Source organism: Coenobita brevimanus, chromosome 43 (assembly GCF_032717465.1).
Source record: "Coenobita brevimanus isolate Jiangsu-jjx chromosome 43, ASM3271746v2, whole genome shotgun sequence".
Lineage (NCBI taxonomy): Eukaryota > Metazoa > Arthropoda > Malacostraca > Decapoda > Coenobitidae > Coenobita > Coenobita brevimanus.
In genome coordinates this window covers 28,178,222-28,203,143 of record NC_136996.1, presented here as the reverse complement: position 1 = coordinate 28,203,143, position 24,922 = coordinate 28,178,222, and the positions used below count along the sequence as shown (strand labels likewise).

The window sequence follows — 24,922 nt, the reverse complement described above, 5'->3', positions numbered from 1 at the left end:
GGAGGAAGGAAAGAACTCTGATAATATGCTTGCTGAAGATTATCGTACTAACTTATCGCTTCGTCTTACGGTCATACAGTATACAGTATATGTCATGCACCTATACTTTGTTTTGGTTGCGCGCGCACACACACACACACACACACACGGCATCGTCGGATGCAGACGTCCGTTACCGGCGCTCCATACCAGCTCAACACGGCCAGAGGCATTACCTAAATAAGTATCTTTGAATGAGTCAAGCTCTGTACCAGGTTAGACTAAATGATTTTTCAATATTAAAAGGAAAAGAAATAATAAGTTCAAATAAGACTGGTTCAAACAACAAAGAACCACGATGCGTTGAGTCAGCTGGGTTTGTTTATACTACAGCAACACGCGGAAAGTGTAAGTACATACTCTTCATTTAGTATTACAAAATGGATACATACTTCAGTAAAACAAATTTGGAAAAGAAAAGGAATAAAAGTAAAAAGCAAAATGATGATTTCTACCAAGAACTGGTTGAAGTGGAGACTCACAATAGACTGGTTGAACGTGTACACAAACTAGAAATGGCTTTCAAAAATGAAATTGATGAAATAAAGAAGCAAATGCACCTGCAAAAGGAAGAGATAGAAAAACTGGGAAGGGAGGCCAATAAGAAAGACACAACCATCAGTGAACTAACAGTGGAATTGAACACGCTTAGGAAGAAAGTGAGTGAAATGGGAAGTATGTACAGTAGTTAATCACGAGAGTGTTATGAAAGAGTTAAAAAATGACACAGAGACAATTAGACAAGCAAGCAGTCTTATGGACCAGAGCAGTGATATTGAGGAGAAGATAACACAGGTGAATGAAGCTGTGCAAGCTACAAAAATGATGTGGAAACCACGTATGCTGAAATGGTGAAAGTAAAGAAAGACTTAGAAACAAGGGTGGAGGAAAAAAACATTAAAAAGGAAGTGAAAAGAATAATCCAAAACAATCCAAAGTTAGTCAGAGATTCAGTAGAAATAAATAAATCAATAGTAATCACTGGTATAGAAGAGGAAGAAATTAAAAACAAAATCACTAGAGACAAAAAGGAGATGGCAAATATAATGAGCTTACTGAAAGAAGTATCAGAGGAAATCTGTAGTAAAGACATAGAGGAACACAAAAGGTTAGGGAAATACGAGAAAAGCAAGACAAGACCTCTAAAGGTGACTTTCCAGAGTGTAAACACTGTGGAAGAGATACTAAAAAATGCAAAGAATCTTATGGAAAAAGAGGAGTTCAAAAATGTATGGATAAAAAGATGCCTAACACAAGAGGAACTGGAATTACTGAAAGAGAAAAGGGAGGAAGCAAAAACAAAAAATGAGGGAAGATCAGAAGAGGACAAGAAGAAATTTTTTTACAAAGTAATAGGATTGCAGGTACGAAAGTGGTACACAAACAGGATGGAAGAAAAAGGAGGAAGTTAGTAGAGCCATGTCATGACAAGTATATAAACAAGATGATAAAGTTGATGTACTCAAATGTGGATGGAATGGTATCTAAATTACTAGAGATGAATGATTATGTCAGAGAAAATGAACCACAAATAATATGCCTAACTGAGACAAAATTAACACCAAGGATATCCAATGACATACTAAACTTAGAGGAATACAATATATGGAGAAGAGACAGAAATTTAAAAAAAGGAGGAGGAATTATAATATTAACTAAGAAAAATCTAAAAGTCAAGGAAATAAACCTAGATATACCATCACAAGTAGAACTGATTGCAGTAGAGATCGACACATCTGAAGGTAAAGTAATTGTAGCTAATTTGTATATGCCACCCAGATCAAACACATGGGAAAGAGACGAATATGAGGACCTGGCAGAGAGTACAATTCAGAGTATAAGATCCTTGCTACATAAAATGGAAGAGAAATCAGAAAGAATTATACTAACTGGGGATTTCAATACAAATATAAATTGGAATACTCTAGATATAAATAGCCAAGAAAGCTGTTGGGACCAAAAGCTCCTGGATCTCGTACAAGAGTTTTTCTTAACGCAACATGTGAGGGAAACCACTAGAAAAAGAGGACTTGATGTACCCTCAGTGCTAGATCTACTAACTACTAGGCAAGAAAATGACATTGACAGTTTAATATATCACCCTCCACTCGGCAAAAGCGATCATGCAGTACTAAATTATAACTTCAGGATAGCATATGACATGGTAAACAGCAATGACAGTTACAAAAAGAGACTAAACTATAAAAAGGGAAATTATCAAGACCTAAAGAAGTATTTCTTAGAAGTTGATTGGGAAAATGAGCTTAGAGGACAAGATTTAAATGCTGTATATAAAAATTTTTGTGAATTTTATGAAATAGGAGTCCAGAAGTACATCCCACAGCACAAAGAAGCAGATAAGAAAATACAGAATTGGTTCAATACAGAATGTAAAAAATCAAAAGAAAGAAGAGATTTGTTGTGGAATAGATACAGAAGACACAATAGTGAAAGGGCGTATAATAATTACAAACAGGCAAGAACCGACTATACAAGAATAAGGAGGGAAGCCCAAAAACTGTTTGAGGAGGATATAATAAATAAAAGTAGTGATCAACCAAAGCTGTTTTACAGCTATATCAGAAGCAAAACCAAAGTAAAAGATATAATACAATCCATCACGGACGGGGGAATCACTTATACACAAGAGAAAGATATTTGTGAAGCACTAAATAAGAATTTCCAATTAGTTTTTACAGAAGAAAAAAATTTTGAGAGGGAATATGTGGAACACGCATGTCCACACATACTACCAGATATACAAATAGCAGAAAAAGTAATACAGGAGGAGTTAAGTAGATTAGACAGAGGAAAAGCAAGTGGTCCTGATGAAATTTCATGTTGGGTGTTACGAGAATGTGCAAAGGAGTTAAGTAAACCATTATTTTTAATTTTCAAGAAATTCTTGAGTCAAGGGAAACTACCTGATATTTGGAAAAAAAGCAAATATAGTCCCCTTATTCAAGAAAGGATATAGACAAAATCCTCTCAACTACCGACCAGTATCACTGACCAGTGTTGTAAGCAAGGTATTAGAAAAACTTATAAGAAAAGCTTGGGTAAATCATCTAGAAGAACACAGTATGATAACAGAAAGACAGTTTGGTTTCAGAAAAGGAAAATCATGTGTTACTAATCTGTTGAGCTACTATGACAGAGTAACAAACACAATACAGGAAAGGGAAGGATGGGTGGACAGTATCTATTTAGATTTCAAGAAAGCTTTTGACACAGTACCACACCAAAGACTTTTATGGAAGCTGTACCATCAAGGAGGAATTCGAGGCAAACTGTTTTGTTGGATGCAAGACTTTCTCATAAAAAGAGAAATGAGGACAGTACTAAGAGGAAACTACTCATCATGGAAAGAAGTGACTAGTGGAGTACCACAGGGTTCGGTGCTGGCACCAATCATGTTTCTAGTGTACATAAATGATATAAACAGTAACACTGGAAATGAGAGCTATCTGAATATGTTTGCAGATGATGCAAAAATACAAAGGAGAATTACTAGCACAGACTCTTGTAGGGAGCTACAAGAAGAATTAAATAAACTTCATGAATGGAGTAGTACATGGCAAATGGAATTCAATGTGGACAAGTGTCATGTAATCAAGTTTGGTAAAAGTGGAAAAAGACCTGATTGGGATTATAAGTTAGGAAATAAAACCCTATACACATCAGAAAGAGAAAGACCTAGGTGTGATTATCAATAACAGACTATCTCCGGCTGACCACATCACCGATTTTTTTTTTTTTTTTTTTTTTTTTTTTTCCGGCCTATCAACCATCGGGGCCGAAGCCCCTGGTTATTAAGGCCATGGATATATATATATGTATATACATTTAAATATATATACATATATATACAAACATATACACACACACACACACACACACACACACACACACACACACACTTCCATGCATACATACAGACACCTTTTCATGCAAACGTACATATATATATAATATTTTTAATCTTATTTATTTATTTTTTTGTATTTTTATTTTTTTAATTTTTTCTTGGTTTTATATGTTTTATACCTTATAATATAAAGACAAACTAATCTAAAGACCCTAAAACTAATCACCTAACAGACAAATCGCTAACCTATACTAAATCCTACAGAGACAAATAGATAGACCTACACTAATGGTAAAAATACCTCGACTAACAGAACACCATCGACTGCAGATATGTAATGACTTTCTACATGACATACCTGCACTCATCACTTGATGACTGTCAGTCGAGGCACAACCTAATATAGGGGACATCAATATATGAAAGGGAACCAGACGAGTCAGGAACATTTCCATATACGTCAGCTGTCGTCCCTAATTAGAACAACTTAAGCAAGATAATATAATGTATTTACATAATTTGTACAAAAAGTGAAGAACCTCGCCCAGCAGACCACCATCGACTACAAGTGCCCAATACCTTCCTATATTGCACACTTGCACTCATCAGCTGGTGACTGTCAGGCGAGGAACTTGGCTTAATGTAGGGGACATCTATATTAGAAATAGATCAGTGGGAGGAGGAACTATTTAAAATACGTCAACTGTCAACCCTAATTAATATTACAATATATACATATTTACTGTTCATAAAAACCATAACCACACAGTAAAAAGGTCACATCACTCTGATCAGTCCGGTCTCTCTCAAGAAAGCCATCAATTTATCAGTCATAACAATGTCCCCATCACCCAGGATGGTGGAAAGGGTGAAGGGGACGTCTACTGCGCCGCAGTAATTAATAAGTGAAGCACGTTCACGAATAAATCGCCGACAGCGCAGGATGATTTGACTAATAGATAACACCGCATTACAGATGTCACAGTGCGGTGGGAAGCGTCTTTCCATATATGGTTTTATGTGGGTTACAATGGTGGCATTCAGCCGTAGCCGTGCCAACACTTTTTCTTCTAGGCGACTGGGACGGTTGGCAGTGTCCCAGTCGCCCAGGTACGGCTTACAAGTTGGAATATTTAGTCTGGTCCACTGACCTTGCCACAGAAGATTTATTGATTTCTTTCCGAGAGATAGACTCGACCGTAGATCACGAGGAACATCCCAAGTCTCCTCGAGCTCTACAGCCGACTTTGCAAGTAAGTCAGCCTGCTCATTGCCGTAGATACGACAATGACCAGGCACCCAGATCAGCGTGAATGACTTGTTGCATGTATGCAACTTATTAACGATGCGGCCCTGGATCTCGTGAGAGTCCGTAGTGTAAGATGCAATTGCCTGAAGGGCTGATTTTGAATCTGAAAATATGACAAATGAGTCGTGTCTAGAATTGAGAGCATAGTCTATGGCTTTGTCAATAGCAAAAAGTTCTGAAGTAAACACAGATGTATGAGTCGGCAACCGATACCTGAGGGCACATTCAGTCGACCACACACTTGCACCCACACATTCACTCGACTTGGAGCCGTCGGTGTACAATTGATGGGACCCCAAGTGACGAACAATGATGTTACGAAACAAGTGGTGGACCTCCGCCTCCGGCGCCTTGGCCTTTGGTGCTGGGAGCCAGGTAACATCGACTGTAAAGCCGGGTGGCTCCCAAGGCGCTATATTTTTAAGCACCAACTTGTCACAGTCACTTGGGTCCACATCAAGCTCCTGAGTCAGTAAGTGGAGGCGAGTGGCAAGTGGCCGACGCACCCCCCGCAGAAGGTGGTGGTATTGACGCAGGGGGGTACAGGCCACATTGCCGATATTACTTTTTCTTAATGTCCTTATGCCGTAGGACAACGCCAGGTGGTCACGGCGAATACGGAGGGGAGGCACATTCGCCTCCACTTCCATACGAGCTACGGGTACACCGGACAGCTCCAAGACACATTCGCAAACATTTATTCTGTAACACATCCAATCCTTTCAGAGTGGCATCGGATGCCGAGCCATACACCTGTGCGCCATAGTCTAGCTTCGATCGAATAAGGGACTTATACACCATTAATAAAGATTTTCTGTCGGCACCCCAGGTAGTACCCGCTAGGTACTTGAGGACATTTAACGGTTTATCACAACGAGCAAGCAAAGTATTAACGTGAAGTTTAAAATTCATTCCACGATCAAAATGTATTCCTAAAAATTTTACAGAATTTTGAAAAGGTACCGCCTGATTATCCAAAGTTAAGCACAAATTAGGTACGTTACGATTAGTGAAAACTATAGCGGCACACTTACGGACGGAAAACTTAAATCCCCACTGCAAGGCCCATTGGTGGACGGAGTCAAGGGCTGCTTGAATCCGCCCAGCCGAAAATTGTGCATTACGGGAAGAGTGCCATATTGCACAATCGTCAGCGTAGAGTGAGTATTTAAGATTCCTCGGGATGGGAGCTGATGACAGAATATCATTGATCATAATACTAAATAAGGTAGGACTAAGCACACTTCCCTGCGGCACCCCGTTTTCCTGGATAAATATATCCGATGTTACGTTACGGGGCAATTTGAAAGAGAAAGTCCTGTCCCTTAAGAAATTTGAAATTAAAACAGGCAAATTTCCTCTTAAACCATAAGCATACAGCTTCATTAGTATACCGTGTCGCCAGGTCATGTCATAGGCTTCATGGACGTCCAAGAACACCCCTATCATGAATTCTTTATTGGCAAATGCCTCTGCAATACAATGCTCCAAATTCATTAAATGATCTAGTGAACTTCTGTATTTACGGAAGCCACATTGTTGATCATTTAACAAATTCTTCGACTCTAAAACAAAAAGAAGCCTGTTGTTAACCATACGTTCCATGACCTTACATAGACAAGAAGTCAACACAATAGGACGAAATGAAGTGGGATTCATAAGACGACCAGCCTCTTTGGGTATCGGTATGACGTGCGCAAAGTGCCATGAGTTTGGGAACGTTCGAGACGCCCAAATCTCATTGTACAATGCTAACATCTTAATCAGGTTGTCCTGATTAAGATGCTGGATCATACCGTACGTGATGGTGTCTGGTCCAGGGCTGGTGTCTTTACAGGATTTAAGGGCAAGGAGCAGTTCATCTAGCGTAAACTCTTGGTTGTGGGGGAGTTTACGTCTTCTGTGGCAAAGTCTAATATCTGTAGCTCAGCCGTGCGTTTATGATGTTGGAAACGCGGGTCATAATTGGCTGAGCTACTTACATGAGAAAAACTCCGGCGAGGATGTTAGCAACGTCCACGGGCTCGTCATAGATGTTATTATTTACTTGCAAGGTGGTAATGGGGAAATATGGGCCTTTATTATTTAATATTCTTATGGTGGACCAGACTTTACGTAATGGTGTTGTACGAGTCACCGTGGACACAAAGGACCGCCAAGAGTCACGTTTGGCCCTTCTTATTATTCTCCTTGCCTCAGCCCGTGCCTGTTTGTATGCAATAAAATTTTTCTCAGTGGGCTGACTATCAAAAATCCTGTATCTCCTATTGCGTTTTCTTAATGCTTGTCGGCAATCCGGCGTCCACCAATGTGCTCTATGCTTCGCATGAACTGTAGAAGTCTTGGGAATAGCAGCCTCAGCTGCGTGTAATATGGAAGTGGTTATATTTTCGACCTTGACATCTATGGTCTCCCCAGATATATCTAAATTGGCGATCCTTGAGAAGGATCCCCAATCTGCTTTCTTATAGTTAAATTTTGGAGGTGGAGGGTCCGAAATGATGTCGCGTGTATAAGAAAGACAGATGGGTAAATGATCACTTCCCAAGGAGTCGTCGTAAGGGTCCCATGAGAGATCTTGATGTATACCAGGGGGAGGCCAAAGATAAGTCAATGGCCGAAAAGTTACCAGTACGATCATCTACACGAGTCGCTCTACCATCGTTCAGAAGACAGAGGTTGGACTGTAGTATTAGGTCGGCTACTTGCTCCCCACGACCATCAATCCTCAAGCTACCCCATTGATAGTGATGGGCGTTAAAATCGCCCAGCACTAACCTATTTCCAGGCAGATGTTCAACTAGTGAATTTAAAGCATCACTATCAATGGGGCCATGTGGGGGACAGTACAGAGAGCAAATAGACAGATACGTGTTATTAAACTTTACTCTGCACGCGACAGCTTCCAGAGTAGAATTTAGAATCACTTCCGTTTGTGGGTGTGATTTGTGTGTGTAAATGGCAACTCCGTGACCTTCATATCTTCTATACGAGTGGTAGTGTCTGAACTGTGAAGGATCAGGATGATCCTCCAGGCGCGTCTCCTGTAAACAAACAACATCTGGCCTGTGTAGTGAAAGCAAGATAGCTATATTATGTAACTTATTCCCAATACCTCTACAATTCCACTGCAGTATAGTGAATGCGGCGGTTTAAGATTTTCGAGGGTGGCCAGTGTGCTTAGTCTTTTTATGCCCCCCGCGACCAGGCGAGTGGCTACCGGGGGACCTATCCCGGTGCTTGTTTGTGGAGATCTCCATAGTCTCATCAATAACGAGGCTCCCAGATTCCATCGAGGGAGAGCTATTCTTTCTCTCCCTCTCCGGACCAGGAGCAGGAAGGACATGAGGACGTGACTGTTTGGTGAGGGTGGTCAAGTTAATTTTATCTGACTTGTCAAGCTTCTGTTTTGACCGCACTGCCTGCGAAGGAGCAGCGGCAGCTTGAGAGTATGAAGTGGCAATTGGGATGTCTGTCAGAGAGTTGGAACGTACAGGAGGCTTAGGCTGAGAGGTATGGCGTGGGGCATGAGGAGCGAATGTAAGGTCAGTCTGTGTTTCAACGGTGCACATCACGGGACGGGACACAACCGCCGATGCATAGGAGACATTAGGTTTGGGAGTTGCATGCAACTCCTTCACCTTCTTCCTAGCATCATAAAAGGAAATGCCCTCGGTTGCCTTCACTGTGCAGACCTCTTTCTCCTCCTTCCACTTGGGGCAAGCCCTCGAGGAAGTGGAGTGAGCATCCTTGCAGTGAAAGCAGCACTCCGTCTCCAGATGTAGAGTGTTCAGCAGAATGTCCCACATTCGTGCACCTACCACACACTGGCTGGGAAGCCCTACAAGCCTTTTCATGGTGCCCATAAATCTGGCATTTTAAGCAACGCAAGGGGTTCGGGATATATGGTCTGACGTTAAGAATTTCATATCCAATTCTGATGTTGGAAGGTAAAGCAACTTTGCCGAACGTTAGGACAACTGTGGCGGTCTTCGTCTTCCTGCCTTCCGAGAATCTAGTTATAAAACGTGCCTCTATAACATCCTGCTGTGCAAGTTCCTGTACGATCTCTTCCTCCTCCATGACCACTAGATCTCTGCAGGTGATCACACCTTTGCAGGAATTCATGGAGTGAGGGATCGTGGACTGAACATCATAACAATGGAACTTGCTCAGTTTTAGCAAATCCTTTACCTGACTTGAGTTTCTAGTTTTAACGAGAAGATCTCCACTCGCAAGTTTTTTCACTTGTTCCACCTCACCTGCACACCCGTCAATCACCTTCTTGATGATAAAGGGATTGAGGCTGGACAGGGGAGTGGGACCAACCGCGTGGATCTGTACAAACTCGGCGTTTCTATAATTGATGTCAAGACGGGTACGTGTCTGGGGCCGTTCAGTCTGGGGGTAGTCAGTCCGTGAGACAGTCGGGGGTCGGTCAGGACTACCTCCCCCCCTGAAGGGGAGGGAGGCAGCAGTGGCGTCCGCCATAGTTACCACTTCCCCCTCACGGGGGAAGTGGGAAGAGAGAGAAAAACGACCAAGGGAGAATTGCCCGGGGAACACACACCTAATCTGAGATTACCCTCTCAAACCACTCTCGGGAGGACGCGCCCGTGTGTAACTCACACCCCAGAGCGATCAGTGGGGGGTACACTCCAGAGGTGAGTAAGCAAAGGCAATCTCAGGAAACAGATATAGACACTTACTATATCTCTAAAGGGCTGGGAGGAGAATTAGTACTAGCTAACCTAACTTTATTGAAAAACGCCCTAGTGGCGGAGAAAACAAAGCTAAAGCCGGTGAGGCAACCCTGCAGCTAGAGGAGAGCCAGAGAAACACGTCTAAACTCTCCACGACCATGCATCAAAGTCCACATCACCGAGAAGGTACGAAACATGTATACACTGCTTGCAAATATGAGAATAGCATTCACATACATAAATGAAGACATGCTAAGAAGGATAATAACATCATTCATTAGACCAACCCTGGAATATGCATCAATAGTCTGGAGTCCTCATCTCAAAAAGCATATAGACAAGATTGAAAAAGTTCAAAGGGCCGCTACAAGATGGATACCAAGCTTAAGGGACCTAAGCTACGAAGAAAGACTAAATAAACTGAATCTACCAACACTACAGAAGAGAAGGAAAAGAGGTGACATGATAATGCTATATAAGTGCATATCAGGAAAGGAGAAAATAGACATAAATGATTACTTAACATATGGAGAAGCATCAGCAAGAGGACACTGCAAAAAACTGTATAAGAAGAGAGGTGATAAAGACGCAAGGAAATTCAGTTTCCCAAACAGAGCAATTGATCAATGGAATGCACTACCGAATGAAATAGTGTGTGCCAAAACAATTCACAAATTTAAGGATATGTACGATAAATATGGTCTAAGACACGGGACAATACGAGCTTGACTCATTCCTGTAAAGATACAATTAGGTAAGTACAATTAGGTAAGAACACACACACACACACACACACACACACACACACACACACACACACACACACACACACACACACACAATCTAAACAACTAAATCCACATTCTTCCTCACCCACACCTGCGCCCTTTACATCCATACATTCAAACTCACACTCTCAACAGACCAGCTATCCTAATGCAGGAGAGGGCGGGTATGGGAATAGAAAAGTGTCGTTCTAACAACCAATCTTTCTCACACACACACACACACACACAACTCACCTGAGACTCTGGTATATGAAAGAGTGTACTTAGTGATGGGGGAGTTGCCATCCTGAGGGGCCTCCCACGCCAGACGCACGTGCCGCGACCCTTTTTCCACCACATGCAGGGAGCGGGGCAGGTCTGGGGGCTCTGCGGAGAGAGAGAGAAAGAGAGAGAGAGAGAGAGAGTTAGCGTAATTACGAACTCTTAATTTACCTCTTTATTTATTAAGACTGCGGGACTAAATATGAAAGAGAAGCAGGGATGTGAATTTTGAAGGCATACTGATATTACAGGCATGGAGGCAAATAAATGAAAAAAAAAGTCCACACACACACACACACACACACACACACACACACACACACACACATCATTAAGTCGGAAGAGCACATCATTTTAAAAACAAATTAAAGGCAGGAGTAATTACCCCACACATTCGCTTCACGCACTCTCTTACAGCAGTATTTTCACGGACAAACATAAATGAATTCTGACACTGACGCGTTTGCCTTACTGTAATAATAATAATAATAATAATAATAATAATAAAGTGAAAGACTGAAACTGTAGCAGATGCGCCCATGAATTACCTTGGACAAGTAAAGTGACGGTGGTGGAGGCGTGCCCGTGCCTGTTCTCTGCCGTGCACACGTACTGGCCGCCGTCTGCACGTGTCACGCCCGTTATCACCAGCTCCAACACCAGCTCCTCCTCGCCCTTCGAGCCCACGCCCACACTCACCGTGCTCTCCCGTATCTCGTACCTGAAGAAGAAGACTAGTAAGAGAAAGACTTGACCTGTTTACTAAGATTCCGTGTGTGTGTGTGTGTGATTATTCCTGCTATTTTTCACACAATTATTATTTTGCTTACGATTTTTTTGTTGAAAAGCACAGATACAGCCCAAATTATTTCTTTCAGTACAAGATTTTTTTTTCCGTAAGTTAAATGCAATCATCTTGAGGTAACAGGAAAAAAAAAAAAAAGATAAGCAACTACGTCACAGGATTAAAGGGGGTTAAATGAATGCCTATCGACTGCACGAGAGTCAATTTACAGTCCAGGGGTTGTATTTATAAAGGGTCTTAATAAGTTCTCAGAAAAATCAAGTCTCCATTGCAGTTAATGCTATTGCAGATAGTTTTGTTTTTTGCATTTTTCGCACTAATATTCACTTTGATTTGATGATGTGCTCTCCCTCTCTCTCTCTGCATGTAAGTATTTATGTACGTACAGTATGTATGTGTGTATAGACCCGCATGTATGGATGGATCATGCCTTTGTACAGCATTATATATTTACAGGGGTGTATGTATGTATGTATGTGTGTGTATGTATGTATGTACGTATGTATGTATGTATGCCTCTCACCTGTAAGACTCTGAGGGCGTAATAAGCCTTCCGTCCTTAAGCCAGGAGAGTTTCATGGGTTGGTCTCCTGTGACGGGGCAGCGAAGAACAGCGTGACTCCCGCTCCCCACGCTGACATTCCCCCGGCCGGAGCTGAAGCGGGGCGGGGCTGCGCGTGAAGGGGGTGGGGTTAAGTGGGGGTTTTTAGTTTGTTTACATTTATGCCTATCGACTACGGGTCCAAGATAGATAATTACTTTGGGTTTCAGAAAATGAGGAGAGGAGAGGGTGTTCATGACTTCCACCCCCTCTTCTTCGTTTGGTGAGGGAGGTAGGAGGATAGGGAGGGAAGGAAAAGTTAACTCATTCACTCCGATGACGTATTTTATATTTAACTGCAGCTACCATCAGATTTTTTTTAAGCTTTGGAGAGGCTTTTCGAACTAGAAGATTTAATTATAGCCTTCATGGACCCATTGGCAATGAGAGGTATGTTCAAAGTTTAATATAATCTCCTGGTAGTTTCTAGGATAAGAAAAGATTGAAGATAAGAACAGGAGAGGGAAGGGAAAGGTGAGGGAAGAAGCAGGAGAAAGGGAGAGGGAAATGGAGAAAAAGGAGGGGGTGGGGAAAGGGGGGAATAAGAGATGGAAGCAGAGGAGGGAACAGGAGGGAGAGGAGAGGAGAGACGGGGAGAAGGAAGAGCATAATGGGAAGAGGGGAGAAGAGGCAGGAGAAGGAAGGGAAGAAGGAAGAAAGGAAAGATGAAAGGAATGACAGGAACAAAACACGTGTACAAGACAGCAGCGGGAGCACTCGGCCCTATTATGATGCTTCGATAAAGTCTACGGGAGTGGAGCACCTCATTTCAGAAAATCCTTAGCGAGCGACTGACAGACGGACTCGCTCCTAGAGATGTTCCTGCATCTAAAAAAGGAAGGAAAGAAAAGAATGAAGGATTAGGAATATGCTCTGAGGATGAAACAGAGGCATAGGGAGGCGCTGGGTATACTATGGGGGTGGAATAAAGGAATAGAGATAAGATGGGCATGCTCCTAGGGTTGAATAAAGGAAAAGGGAGATGAAGGGTATGTTCTGAAGGTGGGTAGGTGGGTGGGGGAGGGTTGACATGGAGTGGAGGGGTTTACAAGAAAGATTTTTAGTGGTGAGAGTTTGTGAAAACATAAGGGAAGAGATTTAGAAAGGTGAGGGATGCCTGGGACAAAGATAGAAGGAAAAATTTGCTGAGGAAAGAAATGAGAGTGAAGAGGAGGTCAGCTGGGGTAAAGGGAGAAAAAGGAGGGATAGGCAGGGGGTAGTAAGCTGGAGGGAAGGAGTGCAAAAGTCAAAAAATTAATGATAGTGCAAGGGATTAAAAAATGCAAATGTTATAAGAAATATATTGCTTGGCTTTGGCACTTACTTCTCTGGAAAAAAGGAAAAGTTAGAAACAATTAAAATAAGAAATAGTTGCATTTGTGCAGAACATTACAGAACTGGTCCATTATTAATATCTGAAAGCCGCTGAAGGTAATTCGAACAGTTTAACCAATAATCACGCATCACTCCTCTAGATAGAAAGAAATGCGTATAACTTCTAAAACTGTTGAACTGCCAATTAGAAACAATGATATCTGTTAAGCATAAGGGAATGGAAAACAGAGAACAGGATGATAATGATGATCGTGATGATGGCGATAACGATATTAATGATGATAAGGAACACGAAAATGATGATGATTATAATGATGATGACAATGACGATGATTCTGTAGGTGATGATTAAGAGGAAGAAGAGGAAGAGTGTAATGACGATGATAATGACGCTGTTAATATTAGTAATAATGCTGATAATGGAAAAAAAAAAGTTCAAACGAAATTACACTTCCTAATCACCCACAATCCATCCAAATTACTATTCAACAATAACGTGGAGTGTTACTAGATTTTATCCTTAAGACATTGGTTAGGCGTTCATAATAGGGATAACAACAACAATGGTGAAATGCTGGAATGGGTGAAAACTAAGGCACAGAAGACAAAAACGTTATTTATCCATCCAACTAACCATTAATAGTAACGCGGACGAGCTTGCTTAGGCCCACACCTCTTTCGTTAGTGAGTTAATGATAATAATAATAATAATAATAAAAATACTTAAGAAACACTTCCCCCTTCTCACCATTAACAGTAACATGGACCACTTTGCTGAGGCCCACACCTATGTCGTTGGTGGCTTCACAGAGGTACCGTCCTTCAGCCTCCTTACCCACCCGACGCAGCACTAGTGTACCGTTGGCCAGCTGCTGTACCCCGCTGCTGCCCGCTACTTCACGGTACCGTCCTGGGCTCGTACCTGGGGAGTGGAGGTTGAGATGAGATTGGTGGAGAGGGTGGAAGAGGGAAGGATTTTGTTCTGTTTTATGTTGTTGAGACCTCACGCGTATATCAACGTGAACCCTGTGGACTGCAGGTTGAAACGGCCAATCTCCTGCAGTCCACAGTCTTCCTTTCGGGGGACAGGAAGTGAAATGAAAGAGGTCTGTATAATAAGGAAGTGCAGTTGCCAGGTTATGTCCCCTTGTGGCAAACAGCTCCTCACCAGGGCCGAACCAGAGTCCTTCCACGGCGAGGTGTAGGGAAAATATCTGGAGGTTTGGTTCCCTGGTGGAGGCCGCAGCTGCTCCACTCCGAGTGCAGAGCGCCACCACGTGTAAGCTCCTCGTCAGAACAAAAAAGTGAGAATAAAAGATAAAAACGGGTAGGAGAGTAAGAAAATCAAAATAAAAATCCAAAATGGTGAATCAGCAAAAAAGGGCGGCGAAGTTACCGTAATTATTCACCGATGCACAGGAGATGCGAACGATTAATAGAAAAAGAAGGCAAATCCCAATAAGCGATAGAAATAAACAAGTAAACTGTTATAAAAGCATCTTATTTTCATTCACATCTCCACCATCCACCATCCCGTTTGCTTCTCCATTCCTTCTTCCTCAATTCTGTTCTCTCATTCCCTTCTTCTAAATTCATCCTTCCCAGTCGCCTCTTCACCATTTATTATTCCCATTCACCTCTTCATTCACTTCTCCCCTTCCCTTCTTGCCCACTTACTTTCTCCCAATTCCATTCTTCCGTAACCACTCATACACATTCCTTCCTCTTTCATTTTTTTCCCACTCCCCATATATTTGTTCCTCTTTCACTCCTTTCCCATTCATTGCAACCTCACTCATTTCCTCATCATTCACATCCTCCCATTCACTTCACCGTTCACTTCATCCTTTTTCACTTGCTGTAATCTTTTCCACATTCATTTCACTTAACTTCTTTGTCATTCACTTCTCTTAATTTATCTCCTATTTACTCTTCTAATTAATTTCTTCCTCATTCCCTTCTTCCTTATTCAATTCTTCCTCATTCCCTTCTTCCTTATTCAATTCTTCCTCATTCCCTTCTTCCTTATTCAATTCTTCCTCATTCCCTTCTTCCTTATTCAATTCTTCCTCATTCTCGTCTTCCCATTCACCTCTTAATTTTTTTTCATCCCACTGACTCACCCATTAACTCCTTCATCTCCCTCCCTCTCGTTACCATTCAAATAATCTCCCTTAATCACTTACCCATCTTTCATACTCACTCATTCATTCATTTCCCTCCTTCATTTCCCCTACCCACCTCCTTCCTTTCCTTCATACAATCATTTACTTCAAGTCATCTTTCCCATGCTCAGTTTCCCATTTCCCTCCTCCCATTCACTCTACCTCCCTTCCTCCCTTCCCATTCACTCCACTTCCCTCTCCACTCGCCCATTCACTCTACTTTCTTCTCTCCCTATTCACTCCACCCCCTCCTTCAGTCTCCCATTCACTCCACCTCCTTCCCTCCTCATTCATCTCATCTTACCTTCCCCCACTTCAGTTCATCTTCTACCCCCATTCACTCTACCTCCCATCTTTTCCATCTATCCTTCTCTCCACTTGCCTCTCTCCCCATATCCCTCCCTCATCATCCCATCTCCCTCCATCTACCTCCCTCCCATCATCATCATCTTTCCCTCCATTTATTTCCCCACCTCTTTGCCTTCAACAGTCATCTTCCTCCCTCTCATTCACAACATTTCCTCCTTCCCACCTCTTTCTCATTCTTCCAAATCCCTCCCAACCTCCCTCCCTCTCCCCCACTCCCTCCATCCTTCCCTCATTCTCTCCCTTTTAAACTTTCCTCCCCATTCACTTCACCAACTCCCACTTTCCCCTCCCTCCTGCCTCCATACCCCTTCCACCCCATCTCCCTCCCCTCCCCCATTAACGCCTCGCCTCCTCAGTAAACACAATATCATCCCATCACCCATTTTTGCCCCACCACGTTTATGGGGCCATTACGGGGCGCCCCTTGGGAAAACTCCAGCCCCATTACCCGTTGCCAGCAGCCTTCACTCTGGCCTGGGTAAATATCCACTTATAATGTGCCTTTTTGGGCCGAGGAGCTGAGTCACCCCTCTTAGAAAATGAAGACTCGTTAACGAAAATGCGATTATCAAACTGGACGTATTTGGCTGAATGTCAATAACAATAATGGTTATGATAATTAGTAATACTAGAATAATAATAATAATAATAATAATAACAATAATAATAATAATAACAGCAGTGGTAGTAGTAGAGTAGTAGTAGTCGTAGTAGTAGTAGTAGTAGTAGTAGTAACACAGAATGTTGTCAGGCAACAGATAGTGAAATATGCTGAAATTACTGCAATAACCATAGAAAAAGCCCTCGTTGTTGAAATTATTAAAGTAGTTGCAATATTGAATAAGTAGGCTGCTTTTTTTTTATCATACCACAGCAGCTGCAATAATTGAAAAGGATGAGTTAATTATCAGAACAGCTGGATAAATGGGTTAAGTTTATCCTCATAGCTTTAGAATAAATGGATAAGGAGACTGAGTTTAGTACCAGATTATCCACAACAAAGAATAAATACGTTGGGTATATAGGCTGAGTAAATGATCAAGGTAGCTACATACAGATAAATATTCTAAGTTTATAATCCAAATAACTGCATTATTGATTTTTTTTGTTAACAGAAGATGAACAGAGGAAGGAAAAACAAATTAAATAAAGTATCAATAGTTTAAGGTTATCATCACACTAAATTCATTAATAAGGTCTTAACAGCTAATAATGGACTAAGCTGAGCATGACTGGAAAAACAGGTTGAGAATACAATCATAGAACCAGTAAAAATAAATAAAATAAATAAATATCACAGTAACTGCATTAATAGGACCCTTAAAGATAATGGGTAAATAGACTTGTACCTACCATCAGCAAAAATGGGAAATAGGATAAATGGGATCTGAATCAATAAATTAACAGGTTAGGGTTATATATTACAGTAACTGAATTAACGGTGTCCTTAGAGTTAAATGATAAATAGAGAGTTCCTATTAGTTAAACGATAATTAGAGGGTTCCTAATAGTTAAACGATAATTATAGAGCTCCTATTAGTTAAACGATAATTAGAGGGTTCCTAAGAGTTAAACGATAAACAGAGACTTCCTAAGAGTTAAACGATAAATACAGATTTCCTAAGAGTTAAACGATAATTAGAGAGTTCCTAAGAGTTAAACGATAATTAGAGAGTTCCTAAGAGTTAAGCGATAATTAGAGAGTTCCCAAGAGTCAAACGATAAATAAAGAGTTCCTAAGAGTTAAACGATAATTACAGAGTTCCTAAGAGTTAAATGATAAATACAGATTTCCTACTAGCTAGTTTAACGATACGGTAAATAAAGAATCCCATTAGTTAAACAAGCTAGAGTTGCACCCACCATCTGCCTTCCTCCAGACGACCCTCGGGGGCGGGAACCCCTCCGTCTGGCAGTGAATGGTGGCGTCGCCCCCCCTGGTGATGCTCTGGTCTACGGGCTCTGACACCCAGCGAGGAGGCACTGTGGTGGTGGTGAGGCAGGTTAGTGTGGTGGTGGTGGTAAGGGAGTGTGGTGGCGAGGGAGTGTGGTGGTGAGGCAGTGTGGTGGCGGTGATGCAGTGTGGTGGTGAGGCAGATATTGTGGTGGTGAGGCAGAATAGTGTGGTGGTAAGACAGATTAGTGAGGTGGTGAGACAGGTTAGTGTGGAGTAGAAAAAGTGTGGTGGTGGTGGTGGTGGTGGTGAGGTAGGTTATTGTGGTGATGAGGCAGGTTAGTTAGTTGGTGAGGCGGTTAGTGTGGTGGTCAGTCGGTTAGTGTGGTGGTGAGGCGGTTAGTGTAGTGGTGAGACAGTGTGGTGGTGGTGAGGCATTTAGTGTGGTGGTGAGTCAGTGTTGTGTGGTGGTAAGAAACTGTGATAGTGGTGGTGAGGCAGGTTCGTGTGGCAGTGTGGGAGATTAATGTGGTAATGAGGCAGATTCGTTTGGTGATAAGGAGATTTGTGTGGTGGTGAGGCAGTGTGGTGGTGAGACAGAGTGGTGTAGTGGTAGAAGGCACAGTAATGGTGGTGAGGCAATTAGTGTGGTGGTGAGGCAATTATTGTGGTGGCGAGGAACTATGGTGGTGGTGAGCAGTTAGTGTTTTGCTGGGGCAGTGCGATGATGGTGAGGGTGGGTTCGTGTGCTAGTGACAGTGTGGTAGTTGTAAGGCAAGGTTAATGTGGTGGTAAGGCAGTGTTGTGGTTGTGAGACAGGGTTAGTGTAAAAGTGAGGCAGGGTTAGTGGGGGTGGTGAGGCAGCGTGGTGGTGAAGCTGGGTCAATGTGTTGGTGGTGAGAAAGGATCAGTGTAATGGAGGTGAGGCAGTGTCGGTGAGGATTGTGGTGGTGAGGCAGGGTTAGTGTGTTGGTGGTGAAGCAGTGGCGGTGAGGCACTGTGATGGTAAGGCAATGTGGTGGTCAGGCAGAGTCAATGTGCAAATGGTGAGGCATAGTGGTGGTGAGGTAGGGTCAGTGTGTTGGTCGTGAGGCACGTATGGTGAGGCAGTGCGGCGGTGAGGCAGCGTGGTGGTGAGGCAGTGTGGTGGTGACATGTGTGGTGTTGGCAGTGTGGTGGTGAGACAGTGTGGTAGTGAGTCAGTGTAGTGGTGAGACATTGTGGTGGTGAAGCAGGATCAGTGTATAGTGGTAAGGAAGGATCGGTAAGCCTGCAGTCAAGCCTGGAATAGTTTGGAGGCAAAATTGGTCTTGCATTAAAAAAACATTTATATCACTCGTTTCCACACCTGCAAGAAAATATCAGTAATATTTAAGAATCATAATTATATTTCACTGTTATAATTCTATGCTTATATGGAAAATGATCAACGGTGAATCCAACTCTTCAAGCTACATAGGTGAAGTGCGTGCTGCGTGACGTAAGAGAGAGGGCAGACAGGACAGGCAGACACACAGAGAGCAAACAGTAAGAGGCGCTGACAGCCAGTGAAAGGAAGATGAAAGACAGGACAGTGAGAGAGGACGAGAGAGTGATCATAATATACAGTATAACCCTTTAGTCCAACAACGTATTTTCATATTTTATTCTTCCTACCCTCAGACGATTTGACTCAGGCTAGGAGAGACATCAAGCTGTGACGGGGTTGAGGAGAGTTTCTAACCCCGCCACCACAAAATCTGGTCTCTCCCAAACCTAACAAAATCGTCTGGTGGCAGCAAAAATAAAATGCCCATGACGTAGTCGGAATGAAAGGAGTTTAGGTCAGTACAGTACAGGTAGCGAGACAATGTGATAGGCGGCTCAACAATACCAGGAACCAGTACTTTTGCGATAGAGTGCATAAACCAGTGCACAACAAATGCTCAGTGCGACCGTGTAGGAGTGAAAGTGCCGACGCGAAGGATGAGCTACAGTATAAACAAAATGACAATCAATTCCCAGTCACAACTGAGTGAAATTCTCGAACATATTTGTTTTCCCAGGAAAGAAAAAGAAAGGAAAGTGCAGTCTTTCCATGTCTCTTGTTCCTCCTGCAAGACCAAATCTTGGTTGTGAGAGGAAAACTATTGTAGGTTTATATAAGGAAAGGTGAGTGGAGAAACTTCCCACGTCACTACATTTTCCAGCTAAACCAAATCTGAGTTATGAAGAACCGATCGTAAATATGTCCGAGAATCTCACACTGGTTTGCTATTACAGGATGGAAAAGGAGAGCGTAGAATCTCCCCATGTCTCGTTCATCCTGTATAAACAAACCCGAGTTATGGCAAGGAATTGATCTTAAATTTGTATGTGAATCTCGCCCCCTATCAGTGTGAGTGAAAGTGTACGATGCTTATAGTTTCGTCCTTTCCGTCTTACAATCGTATTCTCCAAGGCCTAATGAAAGAAAATCATTAGATCTTGGTTTTCTCCATGGCATAGGAGACTCCCTAGCATTTCTTGTTCAGCAATTGTCTATGTATTCCTGATTCTTATTGTACTTAACGTTACTCACATTACATAAATTATACGTTGCATCGGTTAGAACATACGAGAGGACAGTAAAGTGTTAAGTGTAAAACAAGTTGCCGAAGATGAGGTGCTACAAAATCTTCCATGCCAAAGAGAAACGGCCCATACTCAGTTTCCATCGATACTGTTCGTATTCGATGCTTGCTCAGCCCTCCATCAGTGCGTGTCTTAGGACCGTATTGTTGTTAGCGTAGGAGGCTTCTGACACCTCTCCTTAGCCATTTACTTTCCCTACGACACCCTAATCTTGTATGTTATTTACGTCTCTATAATTTCGACATAGACTGCATAAATAACGCACAAGAAGTTATTAATGATCCATCTGCTGAAATAAACCGGTGAGGAAGAGGTGCTAGGGAGCCTCCTTAACTGATGAGAATAGGGGCCCTGGTCTCTTCTAATCAAGCGACTTAAAAAAAAAAAAAAAAAAAAAAAAAAGAGGTAACTACTGGTTACAGTGGCAACTGTAGATGTCGTACTGATCTAATTTACATCCTGAGCAATAAAATAACAACTACTGAATGAAAGGGTTTGTATAATGGGGAAAGTGGGTAATGAATTGGGATTAATCTGGCCAGTGACGCTCATTCACTTTTCTTTATCATACGCGCCGCCTTAACTGAAAAATAAGCATTGGGATTGATTTAACTTTTAGCTGTGATACACTTATGACGTCTAGCCTCTTTTGCAGCCTATAATAATATTTTGAGAAAAGGCAAACACCTACCATGAACTCGTGAAAAAATAATATAATCTTACTGAGACTGGAAAGGAGCTCCAGAGGCAAAAAGTTTGACGATAAATCTTGGTATATTTTCTCGGGTGTTGATGACGTTTCCCTCTGACGTCAGGACGAGGCGTGAAAGAAAACGGAGGTTCCAGCTCTAACTTTCCTAAATCTGGGACCTAAAAGTTTATCCTGACTGGTGAGAAATTGTGAGGCTGGGATGAAAGGCTATAAGAAGCCATTGCGTGACGTACAATGGGACTGTGATTTTTGCTTACGCTCATTAAGGGCTCTTCAGTAATGTCAATCACAGGACGGAGTCATATTAAAAGAGGTAATTTTGTTATGATGTGGCCTAGACAAATGCTGCAACTACTTCATTCCAATGGCGTACTTTATATTTTATTCTTGTTATCTCCTGACCATATCGTTCTGCCTAGGTCAGACTTATCTAATTGAAGAGGGTTAGGCGGAGCCTTCCTTAATGCATACAGCTTTCCAGAGTTACTGTATATGAAACTGACTAAAGATCATAGGAACAGTGATGATAAAAGTCCTCGGTTTGAAGGGGTTAAGCAACTGAATCTAGTGAAGTATTTTTTGGTTTATTCTCACAACCACCAAACGATTTTTATAATACTCAGAAACAATGTTTAGTACTGACTGGGGTTAAGGTTATATCTACTCACTTCTCTTCGAAAGCCATTCCTAAGCAGCGGCACATTATAGGCAGTCAGATGTCCACAGACGGGAGGTGGGGGGGGGGAGCAAAGTGGAGCTAAGCACTACCTTGGGGGACTCATTTATAATGAAAGACTGGATTTTAATAAGATCCAACGAATTGTAAGTCATTCTGGTGCAGTGTGCACACTTTTAATGATCCAAAATTTCAAATGGGGGGGTAAGGGGATTGGACCCCCATGACCTCCTGTACCTAAGTCACTTGAGCTAAATAAAAGTGTGTGAAAGCAACAATATTATCACGAGTACGTTATCAGACTGAAGGTGTTAATGGTTATCCTGTGATGGCGTGTGGCGGGTCCCTGACGGGGGTGGTGGTGTGGTCACACAAGCCAGAAGCTGCGGGGGCGGGGCAGCGGCGGCATACGACTTACTTCAGAACCCAAGGCTTCGCGGGGTGATGTGAGGTCAAGGAAGTTCACCACTGCGCTACGCCTCACGTCACGCCGCCATGGGGCAGGGTGCACAAAGAGGAGTTACAAAGAGTTCGTCCACCTTAACTTAGAGTAAATGTTTGCCATTTTACGCCTCTACAACCTTTCAACGGCGCTTTTAAGTGATTAGCATCATATATTAATGTTAATCTCTTGTTACAGGCCAGCATTCAAGATAGAGAAACAGCCGTTTTAAGCCATGCTGAAGTGGACGGAGTGCAGTTGCATGTTACAAAAGAGGTATAACTTGTGACGGTGATGTGGGTGAACGAGGTGTAGCGCAGTGGTGGTGCAGTGAGGTGTGGTGCGGTGCGGTGCTTTGCGGTGTGGTGTGGTGCGGTACGGTGCGGTGCGGCTTGCGGCCGGTGCTGAGGACAAGCAACTACTACGGTGCAGTGCGGCGCGTCACTACCCTACGGCACCATGCAGTGGGTGCCAGCGTGTGACGGTGCAGGAGCGGGCTGGAACAGCGCGGGCGGGTTACGTTACCGCTGACGGTGAGAGGCTTCGTGAGGGAGACGGTGCGGGCCGCGTTGGTGGCCTGGCACGTGTAGTTGCCCGCATGTGCAGCAGTCACCTGCGGGATCACCAGCTGGCTCGAGTAGTCGTCCAGCTGCCGGACTTCAAGGCCGAGGTGGGACAGCAGGCCGGCGCGGTGGCCACTGGCAAGGACGCGGCCATCTTTGAGCCAGGTGAAGGTGACGGGTTGGTCGCCTTGCTCCAGTGCACAGCTCACCTGGGTCCGGATGCCAGCTGCCATGTTGTCCCGGAAGTTAAAGGGGCCTATCCTGGGTGGCACTGCAAGGAGAGGTGGAGTTAGTAGGGACAAGACTGACTAGTTTACCGTTCACGAAGATGGCTGCCGTCTGCTCGTCTGAAGCGGCCCTGTTGGAGGCACGACAGGTGTAGTTGCCAGCGTGGTGTGGCATGACGTAGGCGATGGTGAGGTGGCTATTGTAGTCGCTCCAGGTGTGTTGGGTCATGTGCTGGCGGCCCTCCAGTAGCGTGCCGTCCTTGTGCCAGGTGAAGGTAAGGGGCAGGTCCCCCTCCGTCACCACGCAGGTAAGGGTCACACGGTTGCTCTCACTCAGGTGGTGGTCCTGGCTAAAGGGTAGAATGCGGGGCGGCACTGTGGCGCCCCAAGGTCACTCACTCACTCACACACACACACACACACACACACACACACACACACACACACACACACACACACACACACACACTCTCTCTCTCTCTCTCTCTGTTTTTCTATTCTTGTCTGTAATTAGCAGAATAATTTTTACTACGTATAACCTTTCCTATAACAAACGGCCTCGAATGGACCAATAAATCTGTTGCTCTTCCAAAGTACCCTACTTCTTTGTGCTCCCTCACTCCCCATCTCCCCCACTCTTTCCTTCTCAATCTCCTTTTCCCCCCCCTCTCTCCCTCCCTCCTTCACCATCAGCCTCCCTCACTCTCTCCATCCTTCCCTCTTTTCCCTCTCTCTTTTTTCTCTATTTCTCCCCCACTCCTCCCTCTCTCTCACTCCCTGTTTCCTCGTTTCCCCTCTCTCCATCCTCACTCTCCTCCCTCTCTCTCTCTCTCTCTCTTCTCTTTCTCCCTCCATAACACTTCCTCTCTCTCACCATCTCCTTTAATACACTGTCAATCCTTCCAGTTCAGAATGTCTCCCCAAACTGAATAAATATATCTTGAGGCTGAAAGAGGTAAGGTAAATACAAGCACTTCGCAGTAACAAGACTTCATCGCTTCACTCCGTCTACGTATTCTGCATTCTATTCTTGCTGCCACCACACAATTTCTTATTCAACTTGGGAAGAATCTGCAGTAGCGAAGGGGTTAATAGTAGTAGTAATAATGGCTGCAACCCTAAGCTCATTTTGAACGTGAACCCTGTGGGCTGTAGGGAGGTATGGAAGTTGACGAGGCTAGGGAACTGACAGGGGATCGAGTTGGTACATTGGGCTCATTTCGGGGGGCAAGGAGGTTAGTGAGAGACGTTCGTATAACCGCACAGCTCCACAACCAGGTCACATCAGTGCCACCGCGTGAAGGCAACCCTCTCCAGCACCAAAAGGTTGATGAAGTCTCTACACAACTCTTCCAGTTAAAAGAAAAAAAAAATCCTAAGCTGAATAAAATCGTCTGATGGTAGTGCGAATAAACAAAGACAGACGTCATCAGATACAAAGAGTTAAAATTATGGCATCATCGTAGGGAACAAGGAAGTGATTAAAGAACAAAAAGTATCTGACCAAAACACATATTAATATCGGTGAGCTTAGACTGTCACCCTGTATTTA

General features: G+C 43.2%; 1 protein-coding gene across 1 annotated transcript in view; it reads right to left on the bottom strand.

Annotated features, from left to right (window-relative positions):
- LOC145397754 (cell adhesion molecule Dscam2-like) overlaps positions 1–24,922 on the bottom strand; it is a 61,010-nt gene that overhangs the window by 32,668 nt on the left and 3,420 nt on the right. The window contains exons 3-8 of the mRNA XM_080270776.1: positions 23,106–23,414; positions 18,107–18,226; positions 14,458–14,631; positions 12,297–12,444; positions 11,517–11,689; positions 10,942–11,073 (exon numbers count right to left, since the gene is read on the bottom strand). Coding sequence (XP_080126902.1) covers positions 10,942–11,073; positions 11,517–11,689; positions 12,297–12,444; positions 14,458–14,631; positions 18,107–18,226; positions 23,106–23,414 — 1,056 coding nt within the window. The remainder of the gene's footprint in view (positions 1–10,941; positions 11,074–11,516; positions 11,690–12,296; positions 12,445–14,457; positions 14,632–18,106; positions 18,227–23,105; positions 23,415–24,922) is intronic.